The sequence below is a fragment of the Lemur catta genome, chromosome 5, assembly GCF_020740605.2.
Source record: "Lemur catta isolate mLemCat1 chromosome 5, mLemCat1.pri, whole genome shotgun sequence".
NCBI classification, from domain to species: Eukaryota; Metazoa; Chordata; class Mammalia; order Primates; family Lemuridae; genus Lemur; species Lemur catta.
This window is the reverse complement of record NC_059132.1, coordinates 52,970,285-52,981,962: the sequence shown is the minus strand read 5'-3', so window position 1 is coordinate 52,981,962 and position 11,678 is coordinate 52,970,285. Positions and strand designations below refer to the sequence as shown.

General features: G+C 46.4%; 1 protein-coding gene across 2 annotated transcripts in view; it reads right to left on the bottom strand.

The window, feature by feature from the left end:
• Positions 1-215: 215 nt before the first annotated feature.
• GFOD1 (glucose-fructose oxidoreductase domain containing 1) overlaps positions 216-11,678 on the bottom strand; it is a 107,254-nt gene continuing 95,791 nt past the window's right edge. For both annotated transcript variants that reach the window (XM_045551815.1, XM_045551816.1), the window contains exon 2: positions 216-7,406. In XM_045551815.1, the coding sequence (XP_045407771.1) occupies positions 6,487-7,406 (920 nt within the window). In that variant the 3' untranslated portion in view covers positions 216-6,486. The remainder of the gene's footprint in view (positions 7,407-11,678) is intronic.

Below are 11,678 nucleotides of genomic sequence, written 5' to 3'. Positions count from 1 at the left end.
TTGTTCAGCTTCATAGATGCTGACATGTGAACAGCCACCCTCTCTCCCCACAGTATGCATACTTGTGCATGTGCACATGCGCGCACACACACACACACACACACACACACACACACTCCTACCTCGGATGCACCCATTCACGCTTCAGATTCCACAAACTCAGCAGGTGCCTAAATCGTGAGCATCTGGGTGTAGAAAACAGGCAGAGTCAGAACTGTATTTTCTTTTAAATCTTTATTTGTCACTTTCAACCCTTTATCCCACCAATGCAAGTTGTGGAGAACAGCTGGAGGCTGTGTTGGAGTGGCACGTGCCAGCTGCCTGGGCGGTGCTAACACAGCCTGAGTGTCGCAGAGTCGCAGAGGTGACAGTGGATGCCAGCTCCAGAGCCTGGCATGGCAGACGCTGGACTGCGGAGGCCCAGCCGGGGCCACCTCCCAACTCCCACAGTAGTTTGGCCTTTAAAACACTAAGAACAGTTGCATTCTTTGTCTTTTTTTTTTTTTTGCTTGTTTTTTTTTGGCTTTAATAATAAAAAAGAAAACCACAACCTCCTATAATTTATAAACTATGTTTTACTATCTACATTATATATAAAATATAGACTCTGTTTACTTTATAACACACATCTTTTTCCCTTGATAAATAACTCTTTAAAATATCTAGTATACATGCCTTGAATTTTTATATATGTTTGGTTTTATACATATACATACATATATATACTCATGTTTGTAAAACACAATAAATATATGCTGGACAATGACAACCAAACAAATGCAGTTTTGGTTAAAACAACAACAACAACAACAACAAAACCCAAATGAAGTACTGTAAAAGCACCAGGCAACAAACAGAAAGCCCTAATTGCTAGAAACTTCTCCCTCCCCTGGGCAAGGCACAGGGCAGAATACTAAGCAGGTTTGGATGCCTGAAAGAGGAGGAGGGGGCAAAGGAGCCGGTCAGGTCATGAGCTTTTGCTTTGTTTCTTAACCTGGGATTAGACTCAGAATCACAAATAGGTCACCACGTTTATGAAGAGAAACCAAGAGGCTCATTCAACAACTTAGCCCTTGTGGCAGCTGCAGAGGACAGCAGAGACCTAGACAGGGAGGGGGAAGGAGAGTGACAGTGACATCCATGACTCCAAAGCTATTTTGCAGTCCCTGCTTACACCTGCCCAGGCAAGCTTTTGATTGGTGCCATAAGCATCAAGCCATTGCATATAACCTGTTCTTTTTATTACTCTATTCACTGCTGGTGTAAACAGAAAGGAACGCAACAGATTCAAGAGTGTATTCAGTAGTGCGGCGCTTTAGGAACCCAAATGAGAGCCAGACGCTTCGGTGACCCCCTCAAGGGCTCCAGCAAATAGGGACTGTGGGATGGGGGAGATGAAGGCCAGGGGGCCACCGCCTTCCTCTCCTAACTGACGTGGTCACTCAGATGCAGTGCCAGATTCACTGCCAGACTCCAATGGGACCACATAAGCCATCACCTTTTAAAGCAGCACAGGCAGTCTTGAGTTCTCTTGTGAGACGTCCCCATCAGCCTGGCTGTCCCCTGAAACTCAGAGCACACTGCACCTGCTGTTTCCTCTGCTCAGGGAGGGGCAATGTCGGAGGCCAGCGGCATGAACTCACACTGCAGACGCGCACCACTTTTCGTTCAAGGCCCTCCACCCTCTCCCCAAAAGGGAATTGAAATGGTGGGGTTCTGATAGCTGATTTTTTTTAAACAAGTTCCTCAATGTCACAGCCTCTGCCCTGTAAGTTCCAAGGCTTTGATGGCCAAAGAAAGTAGGCAGCGGCGAAGCAGGAATCTTGGGCTAGTCAGGGCTAGATTCGTGTCTGGTGTGGGGGACAACGTAAGTACAGCAGGTCTCAGGAAACCCCAAAGGTGGAAACCTGAATGTATGCCCCCCATCCTTGCCAAATAAAATGCAAATTAGAGATAACTGTTCACATTATAGCCACAATGGGAAATTTTAAACAGCTAGTTTTCTGAATACATTCAAGACACAGTTGAGTTTATTAAAAAACGGATTTACCTGCAACCGCTCAGGGAACCCGGTCGGTCCAGTGCAGGTCTGAGTTCTAATTCCGGCTGCTCCACCAACTAGCCATGGGACCTCAGACAAGTCATTTCAACTCTCTGAGCTTTCTTTCCCCATCTGAGCGCTCTGTGTGAGCTGTGCGAGGCAGCATGAGACTTAAGAGGCAGAAAACTGGGCTTCTCGTCCTGGCTCTAGCGCTAGATATGCACCTGACCTTGGCCATCACTCCGTGTTATGTAAAATGAAGGGGCTGGATATAGTGGGCGCTGAGTCCCCTTCAGATGCAACTGGATTTACTTACTCACCAGAAAGTCATTAGCAAAGCTGATTTCCTCCCATACCCACCAAAGTACAAGAGATCAGAGCAGAAACCCAATTTATGATCACAAGTCAAATTCAATAGCTGTGACTACGAGAGAAGATGAAGAGAGTAAGAGAGTGTCAAGGTACAAATGCACTGCTAAAATGTGAGTCACAAACAAATGAACTTTAAAAGCCCTACTCCCTGAGAAAAGACATTTTCCTATGTTATGCTCAGACCCCCGAGAGCAAACTCCAAGGCCATCTGTAATAGTTGGCCAGCAATGCTTTGAAAATTCCCAGCTCTAAGGTTTGCTGCATCACCTACAATCAAAATCAACTTAGGAAGTCAATTTTAAAAGAAGCTGACTGATGTTTCCATTTTGGAAGGGGAAGAAAAATCAACTACTTCTATTTGCAGCTCGTAACTAACCTCCTGGCAGAACATCAAATGTTAAATCCTGCTCAACAGGAGGGTGTTGAGAGCAGCTGAGTGGAGCTGCAGGTCACAGTCAACTCTTGTCACAGTTGCTTCCTGGGGGTCAGGGCAGGCCCCCTACAGAATTTCATAAGGCAGCTCTCCTGTCTGACAAGAACAGCGGGTGCATGAATCTTTCTTCTTGGGAGGCAGCATGGTTTGGAGGGAAGAGAAGAAAAGTTTTGGACTTAAGTGATGCCACTTCTACTTAACAGTTGTGTGACTTTGGGCAAGTTACTTTCCCTCTTACAGCCACCATTTTCTCATGTGTAAAAAGGGAATAACAATATCCAATACTATAGGGTTGTTTTTATGAGTTGAATGAGATAATGTACTTAAAATATTCTGCACGTAGTGGACAAGTCTTGGAGTCAGCCAAGACTGCCCCTAGGGAGTCCAGACACACCTAACCCAGTGGTGTTTGCTGCCAGGTAGGCTAAGGTGGAGCTGAGGTACCCGGCAGTGCATTCTCCCATTGAGGGGTGACGTCTTGGAGAGGCTGACAGTGGTCACAGACTCTTTCCAGAAGACGACCGATTCCAAACTTTCCAAATAAGCCCAGGGCATTCCCAAACACTTGTGGATCCCAGGGAAGAACACTGATCTACACCCTCTCTCCGAATTTGGCATTTAGGCCAACTGCAGAGGCAACTAGCACCATCCACACGAGGATGGGAACAAAACCACCAAGGGGGGGCTAAGTGTGAAGACACTGAAGTGCTACTTCTGTTATGTCAGGCCCTGGAAACACATTAAATGAAGCAGAAAGGGGCTGGATTATTACTGGGGCTTAGTCCTAGGTCGAAGTCAGTTGACGGTACCCAGACCCCTAGGGCACAATTGGGGGTGCTGGGCTGAAACGAGGTCCTTTTGCAGAGTGTTGCTGAAAGCTTGAGATTTCAGCGACATTGCTGCTCCCACTCAAGTCTTTGCACGTGACAGGATAGGGCAAACAGAGCACTAAAGAAGTATCTCAAACCCATTTGCTGTAATTTTTATATTGAAAAAAATTAACTATCTAGGTCTTTTATTTCTCTCATTCCTTCATCTACCTATTACATGCATTTCAATGGATATTAATAACATTTGAGTATACTTAATAAAATATTTTTTCATGCTTCTTTTAAAGAATATATATTCTTTTTATATACCCCAGCCTTGAATGAGAATGTTTCAGATACTAAATATTTATCACAGAGCTCAGAGAACTTTGGTGGGGGGAGATCTCCCAAGAATTATGGTTAAGTACAGAAACATAAGACTGAACCCCCAGGAATATCCCTGTTGAGATGGTAAATGACTTAGAAAAATGAGACCCATTGAGCGGTCTAGCTTTCTTCTCCATCATTCTCAATCACAGCCTTTCAGGCTAGGTAGAAAAAAAAATTCTTTCAGTTTCCACAAAAATTATTAATACTTTCCCAGAGAGCAATTTAGGAGAACAGGAACCAAAACAGTCCACAACATGGCCCTCTGCTTAAAGTATCATTAGGAGACTTCTATTCCAGCAAATCTCCAGTTTTGAACTGATACCTGCAAACCCTGGAATGATCAGAACAGTCAGCATATCGGGGACCATAATGAACCACGGAGAGTTGCAGTTAACCAACCCTACCATGTTGCAGCAAGGCTGCGGGATACAGGATGATTTTTCCAGGAAAAGCAACACTTACTCCTCTGTACTAGGAAATGACCAACATTCCTCTGGTGTCTGGACACACCCACACCTGCACCCATGAGGAGCCTGGGCTTTGAAGCATATTGACCCTAGGGAGGGCATGGGGGATGCGACTGATTGGACTGTTGGTTCTCAGATTTTGCCTACTTAGAGGCTTGGGGGTGGACTCCAGGCTTCTTAAGTTCCCCTCTAGTTCTACTGCCAGTTTTCTGGAAAGAGGTCTAACTCTCAGTTGCATGCCAAGGACACCTGTTTGACTTCAGCAAGCCTGTGTGCAAAGGCTATGGAGACTTAACAAGGAACGGTCTCCACCTCCAGCCTCAACAGATGTCTGATGTGGGGTGAAAGATTAAGAAAAGATAACAAAAGGACAATTCCTCATTTTCAAAATGTACTTGACTTCGTCTTTCTCTCAAGACCAGATTTGAATTTTTAAGAATGATTTCAGTGACATTCGATCAGAGCAAGCACGCACAAATCCACCTGTGTGTGTGTGTGTGTGTGTGTGTGTGTGACTCTGCCCCTCAGGCACTGCCTGCTCCGAGCCTGCAGTTTGCCACCTCTGATGAAGCTCCGTAAGCAGAGCGTGAAAAGACAAGAGAGACAGGAGACCAAGACCACATAGGATATGTTTTTCCCAACATTAGTCTTTTCGACCCTAAGCAAGCCCCTCAATGGGCTCTAAACCTCCATTTTAGAAACACTGAAAAAATTATGTTCTGTGTTGTCCTTTCATTTTAATACCTATGCGAAAATTTTCAGGTGTCAGAATCCTGAAAGCAAAGGCCAACACTAAGGAAAAGAGCCTTGACCCTTTTTTTTTTTTTTTTAAAGGAAAGAGGATTCTGAGTGAAACTACAGGCTTCCCTTTTACATCCACAAAGCTGGGTGAATCTCCTAAAAGCCCTTCCCCAGCTTGGCAGGAGAGATGTATGTTGAGGCCTAAAACACCTCCCAAGACCAGGCTCACTTCACCTTCGGTTTAGGAATTCACGCTGCCACACTGAAGCACACAGCTGTCCCCAGTCCTTGAGGACAGCATTTGAGCTTATGGTCAGACTCACGCTTTTTGCTTTCTGGTGCTGCCTGGAGAGCCATGTGACAGGCCACCCCAACACTTCAATAAGGAACCCCTCTTACACTCAACTCCACCCTCACTGCAAAGCGTTATACGGTGACTCCTTGCAGTTTTTGAATTGTTGACAAGCTAAAAGGGATGTTTTATTGTCCTCCTGACCTGTTTCAAGGCAGCACGTGCTCTCTCGTGGTGGCTGGTGGGAGCCCTGCTTTCTGCTCTCTTCCTGACCTCCCTGTCCCTACCAGGTGAGGGGCACTGAACCAAGCAGGAAGGCACACCACACCCTCAGTGCTTCCTATGAGGAAGACCCACCGATCAAAAGCTGAACACTTTGTTACTAAGCACTTTGTCCTTCAGACACTTTTAAGTAGAATAAAAAAGTGGCTTCCTGTGATTTGAACTTTCTTACCAGCCCACCCCAGCCCCTTCCCAGCCCGACAGGCTTATGTAGACCTGTGAAGAGGTGCCTTCTTCTGCCAGTAGTGTGTGTCCAGGCAGCCTGGCTCACACTGACTTTGCCATCTGATAACATGCCTGGACCTTGGAGGACCGCTTGGTTTGCAAAGCAGGCCAAGGTGCGTGGGGTGGCTGAGGTAGGAAGGGAAGCAACCCCTCCTTGCTTCTCACAGTAAAGGGCAGCAGAGGCAGCTAAAGCCCCTCTGTCCTACGCAGACACCCCATAGGGATGACGTGGGGAATGGCAGCCCCTCCTGAACACTCCCAGGCTATGAGCTCAGCCCACCAACAGTCCGGTTGCCTTCCCAGATGCCATTTATTCATACTGCTCCACCACCTCCCCCCCTCGCCACACGCCCGTGGCCACCCTCTCCCCTACGTCTTTCACCCTCTGTGGGCCCCCCGCAGAAGGCCTGAGTCCCCTAGGTCCCCAGTCCACGCTAACAGTACAGGGACATCCTGCTCCGGCGCATGGCCTCGCTGATCAGGTAGGCGGGGCTCAGCTCGGGCTCCTCCGTCATGATGGCAATGTTCTGCCACTCGCCCGTCTGGCTGGACCTCTTGATGGTGTCCACCACGCACAGGGCGTACAGGCAGTCGTCGAAGGTGGCGGCCATGGTGAGGGGCCGCCCGTCCCACGTGCGCCGGTCGTCCTGGTCCTGGAAGGCCTGGCGCACCGCCTGCATCATCTTGATGGTGCCGCGCAGGTAGGGCGAGGGGATGTCGCTGAAGGCCTTCTCGGGCAGCAGGGAGTTGCTCACGGGCGTGGCGTCCTGCACCAGCAGCTCCTGCTCGGGGGCGCTGTTGCGCTGCCCGTACAGGTCGGTGCCCACGGCCAGCAGGCGCCCGGCTGAGCCCACCACCGTCACGTCCTGCTTGAACTCGCCGGGCACGTTGAAGTTGAGGGTGACGGTGCAGCACACTCCGCCCTCCAGCACCATCTGGAAGGTGCAGAAGTCGTCGCTGGTGATCTGGCGGATGCCCTTGATGTGGTCGGTCTGCTTGACGAAGGTCTTGAGCAGCCCGTGGACCTTGACGGCCTTCTGGCCGGTGAGGAAGGTGAGCAGGTCGATGATGTAGGTGCCCACCGAGTGCAGGCCGCCGCCGCCCATCAGGTCGTCGCAGCTCCAGTTGTACTTCTTGCCCAGCAGGCTGCCGCTGTGCACCTGCACCTCGCACACCAGCGGCTCGCCCACGTAGCCCTCCTCGATCAGCTGCTTCATGCGCACGAAGGCCGGCAGGAAGCGCAGCACGTTGCCCATGATGCTCATGAGCTTCGGGTAGTAGTGGGCGGCCGACATCATGCGGAAGGCGTCCAGCGGCGTGGCCGTGCGGTCGCAGATGACGTTCTTGCCGATGCCTGTGGGCGGGAGGAAGGACAGCGGGTCAGAGGCGGCGCGCAGACGGGACCACGCCTGCGCGGGTTTCCCTACGTCACTTTCTGTCCCAGGAGCCTACATACAAAGGGAGAACTTTGTAAAGTTTTGTAATGAATATTTTGTAAATAAAGGTACATTTAGCTACAATTTCCCATTTTCCCTATGTATGGCGACTTTTGGGACGCCCTCTATTTCCTAGCACCTTTTATATAAAAAAAGAATATGTTCTGTATATTTCAAAATTACTTCAAATATTTAAGTTGAATTACTTAGCTTAATATTGGCCCACTGGTATTGAGTTAAACAGTAAGATTTAAGATATTTAAGTAAACTATATTTTAGAAATATTTAAAAATACTTGTCAAGAAAGTATAAAATGCTTCACTTGATATTTATATAGATCTACACCATTGTATATAGAAATAGATTTTGCTTTTATATTTAAATATAAAATATAAGATAGTTCTGTTAAAGTATATAATATCTTTTTACATATAAAATATATTTTGTCACAATTGTCATATATAAAATGTTTTATATCTTTTATAAGTGTCATTTTTATTAAAAATGTATTATTATTAAAAATATCATATAGAGAGAGGAAAATAGTATCTGTATCTGGACAGAGTCAGAATATGCAAGCATAAATTCTAGCCAAAGCAAGTCTAATTAAGAATTTCTTAATGATACTCTTTGAAGGTCTAAGCTTTTGGCTGTCACTCTTCCCGCCTCACACCCCCAAGCCCTCCAGGATTATACTTTGAGTGGTATCTTGCTTGTTTATTTTGCATTCTGGATTAGAGGTGGCAGTGGTCACAGATGTGTTTAATGTTTTTCTCTTCCCTTAAAGAGCGGATATTGCTTACATCTGAGGCGTAGGCAGTGCCTATTTCCTCCCCTCCCCCCATCTGCCTCAGGGTGGGGTGTGTTGCTTTTGGCCAGTGCAGCTCAGGCCACTGAAGAATTAGTCTTGTGTGATGACTGTCATGGATGTATAAATTACAGGGAGGCCAAGATGCCTCTCTGAGCCCTTTAGGAGACTAAGTGGTTCTGGGTCTGGAGAAAACAAAGGATCAAAGGAAAGGAGAGTGACAGGGAATGAGACAGGGATTTATTTCATAGAAGCCAAGAGTCAGGGAGGAAGAAAAACAACTCAGCTAGAACTGGAGAAACAGCCAACTGGAAGGCAAAGGAAAAAAAAAAAAGCATCACACAGATTTGTTAGCAAGCCAGATAAAACAGATGCTAGGTTGGAAGACTCGGGGAGCTCCTGAGTCAAGGCATGTACCTGCCTCAGGCAGGTCTCTGTGGTCTAGTCGTGCTCACACATAGACCTTCTAATGGAGACCTGGGCACTCCAGCCACAGATGGGGGAAAGACTCCAAGGAAAATGGAGTGATGAGACTCTCTACCCCCATCCCGCTTGTCCTGGCTATGGGCATACCATTGACAATATCCAGGAACTCTTACAACACACTGAGCTTAAGTAGGGTTTTGTGGACATCCTATGGTTGTAAATGCGGTGCAAGGACACATGGACAAGACTGCAGCCTGGCACATGGCTCTCTCATTTTCCCATTGGAAGAGCTAGCCAAACAACAGAAGTGGTTAGCACAGATCGAAGAAAAGAAATGTAAGCAATGGCTATCGGTTTCCAGGTGCACATCTAGTTCTGGGCCTGAGCAAAAGGCCCGCAGCATGCCTTGCCACAGCACATATTGGCAGAGCTCGGCTGGCCCCCGCATGACCATAAACGAGCAGTAAGAAGCTCTTTGAATTCCTACTAACCAGGTGGGGACTGAGGCTCTGGCAGAGGGATGAAGCAACATTGGTTTGTATCACCAAAAATGCCGCACACCTACATAACACAATGTTCCGATAATATGATCTTGTTAGGCTCATGTAACACTGGCTCATGTTGCCAGGAACAGATTTATATGTAAACGGATTGGTAGGTCACTGCAGGGACAGGTGACACATACTGCCAAAATCTGCCTCACACCTGTTGGGTATAGACTCTGGCCTCTGCTACACCCTACTTCAAGGTCCCCCAAACCAGGACCTCTGAGTCATCTCTTTACTATATTCTATCAGTCATATTAATGGCACTTAAAAAAAGTTTATCTTACTTTCTGCTATTATAAAAAATGTAAAACAATGAAAGGAGAAAAGAATGTGTAGTGAAAAATAATTCATACCCCTTCTGTACACACCCAAATCACTGAATGGGTAATTCTTTGCAGCACTATAGAGGAAAAGATTCTGATGAAAGCTCCAGAAAATGCAATATGAACAGACACACACAACTGTACTCCATCCTGAAACTCATGCATGGTTTCCCCAGGGTTCTGAGATACAGGCCTTTCTTTCTTTAGGCTATTTATGTATGTTGTGGTTCCACATTATACAGTAAGGTCCTCTACGATAAAGACTGGGTCTTCTAATTTCTTAAGTTTCCCTTATGCCCACAGCACCTAACTGTGTCCTGTGTGCAGCAGGAACTTAACGAACATTGTCACCTGGCCCCAATTCTCTGCCCACAGTCTTTTGCAACACCCACACTTTACAGATGGGTCTCGGCAACATCTTAACACACAATATCTTCAAAAGTCAAAAGAGACTTCTAGGAATTTATCATAAAGAAATAATTTAAAATGCAAGCACAGCTTCTTGCCCAAAGATGGTTCTCACTGCATTATTTATTAAAGCAAAAAGCTGACAACAATGCAAATGCCCAACAGAAGAATGGATATGTAAACTGTAATATAGCCATATAATAGAAATATTGTGCAGCCACAGAAAATTGATGCTTATAAAGACTTTTCTATGGCAAGCAAAATGATTATGATGCAATGTTAAATTAAAAGGGCCCCATTCATAAACATACTATGATCTCAACTCGCTCTTTCAAAAGACAAATGCAAAAGAAAAAACCTGAAAGGGAACACCTCAAAATGTTTACAGTGGTTAACTCCGATTAGTAGGATTATGACTGAATTTTATTTTCTTCACTATATTTTTCCATATTTTCTAAGTTTCTAATTTTATGATCAGAAAAAAAAAAATACTAGTTTTTTTTTTTTTTTAACCCAAAACAGACAGGAAGATCTGTGTAGGATAACATTCAGCATGATGGTGAAGGGCCTTCCAAAATCTAGGGTAGGCTGGCAGGTCACACCTCCCGTGGAGCTGTCCCAGTTCCTGTGGCCCCGGAGAGCTGATAAAAGCTCTGCTAACTCTGAACTCTGAAAGCTTCTGAGGCACAGGCTATGTTGCCAGGTCTTCTTGCTCCAATTGCTCAGGACCTCTTTATGATTCTTGGTGAAAACTGTGGACTCTCTCCAGAACACATCATTCAAACAGACACACAATACCCTGCCACATCCTGAAGCCCACATGGACCCCCTCAGGTTCTGAGATGCTGGCATCTCCATTATAAATTATAAGATAAGTCCTCCAAGTCCCTAGGACATATTGTTAAAAATAAGGTAATGCTTCCAGTTTTAACAGGATCCTAAAGTGCGGAGCCAGCAGACCCTTCACAGATTGGTGAAGCAGTGTGTGTTTTCTCTCTGCTGCGGTCTGCCCTCAACTCTACCTCCCTCTCGGTGGGGCTTCTGCAAAGCCCACTCTGGAACCCCCAAATTCCTCAGAGTCTTTTTCCCAGATTTACCTCACCAAAATCTGCCCTATTAAAAGGTTCTTGGTGTTGCAACAAGAATCAAGGGTTTAGGCTAAAGGAATACAATTCCAAGTGTAGACTTCCTGTCATCAGACATGCCTTTGTCTATGCAGGTGCATTAACGTGGCACCCTTCATCCTTCATCCGTGGTTCCCTTCATCCCCCACCACATGCAGTGTAAACCTGTGTCGTCGAGCACATGGTTGACACATGCCACAAGCCTGAGTGTGTTAGATGCCACTCCATACGTGCTGGGATTCCTCCCAAGGAAAGTACACAGATACCTGCTCTCCTCTGTCTGTCAGCCTGGGCCTTGGGCCTGGCTTTCCAGAAAATCCCATGGTCTTTGGTGTCTTTGTCATGGTCATCTGTCTAAGCACAATGCCTCTCTTCCCACCCCCAGAGAAAGCACTGAAACAAACTCTTTAGGGAAAAGCCCTCTCTCTCCATTTAGTGTAGGAAATATACATAGGGCAGTCTTGTACCCCTCCCTGAACATGTGTTGATGATATTTCTTTGACATGAAGGTAAGTAGGTTCCACCAGGGAAGCTGAAAATGAGGGGTTCAGGG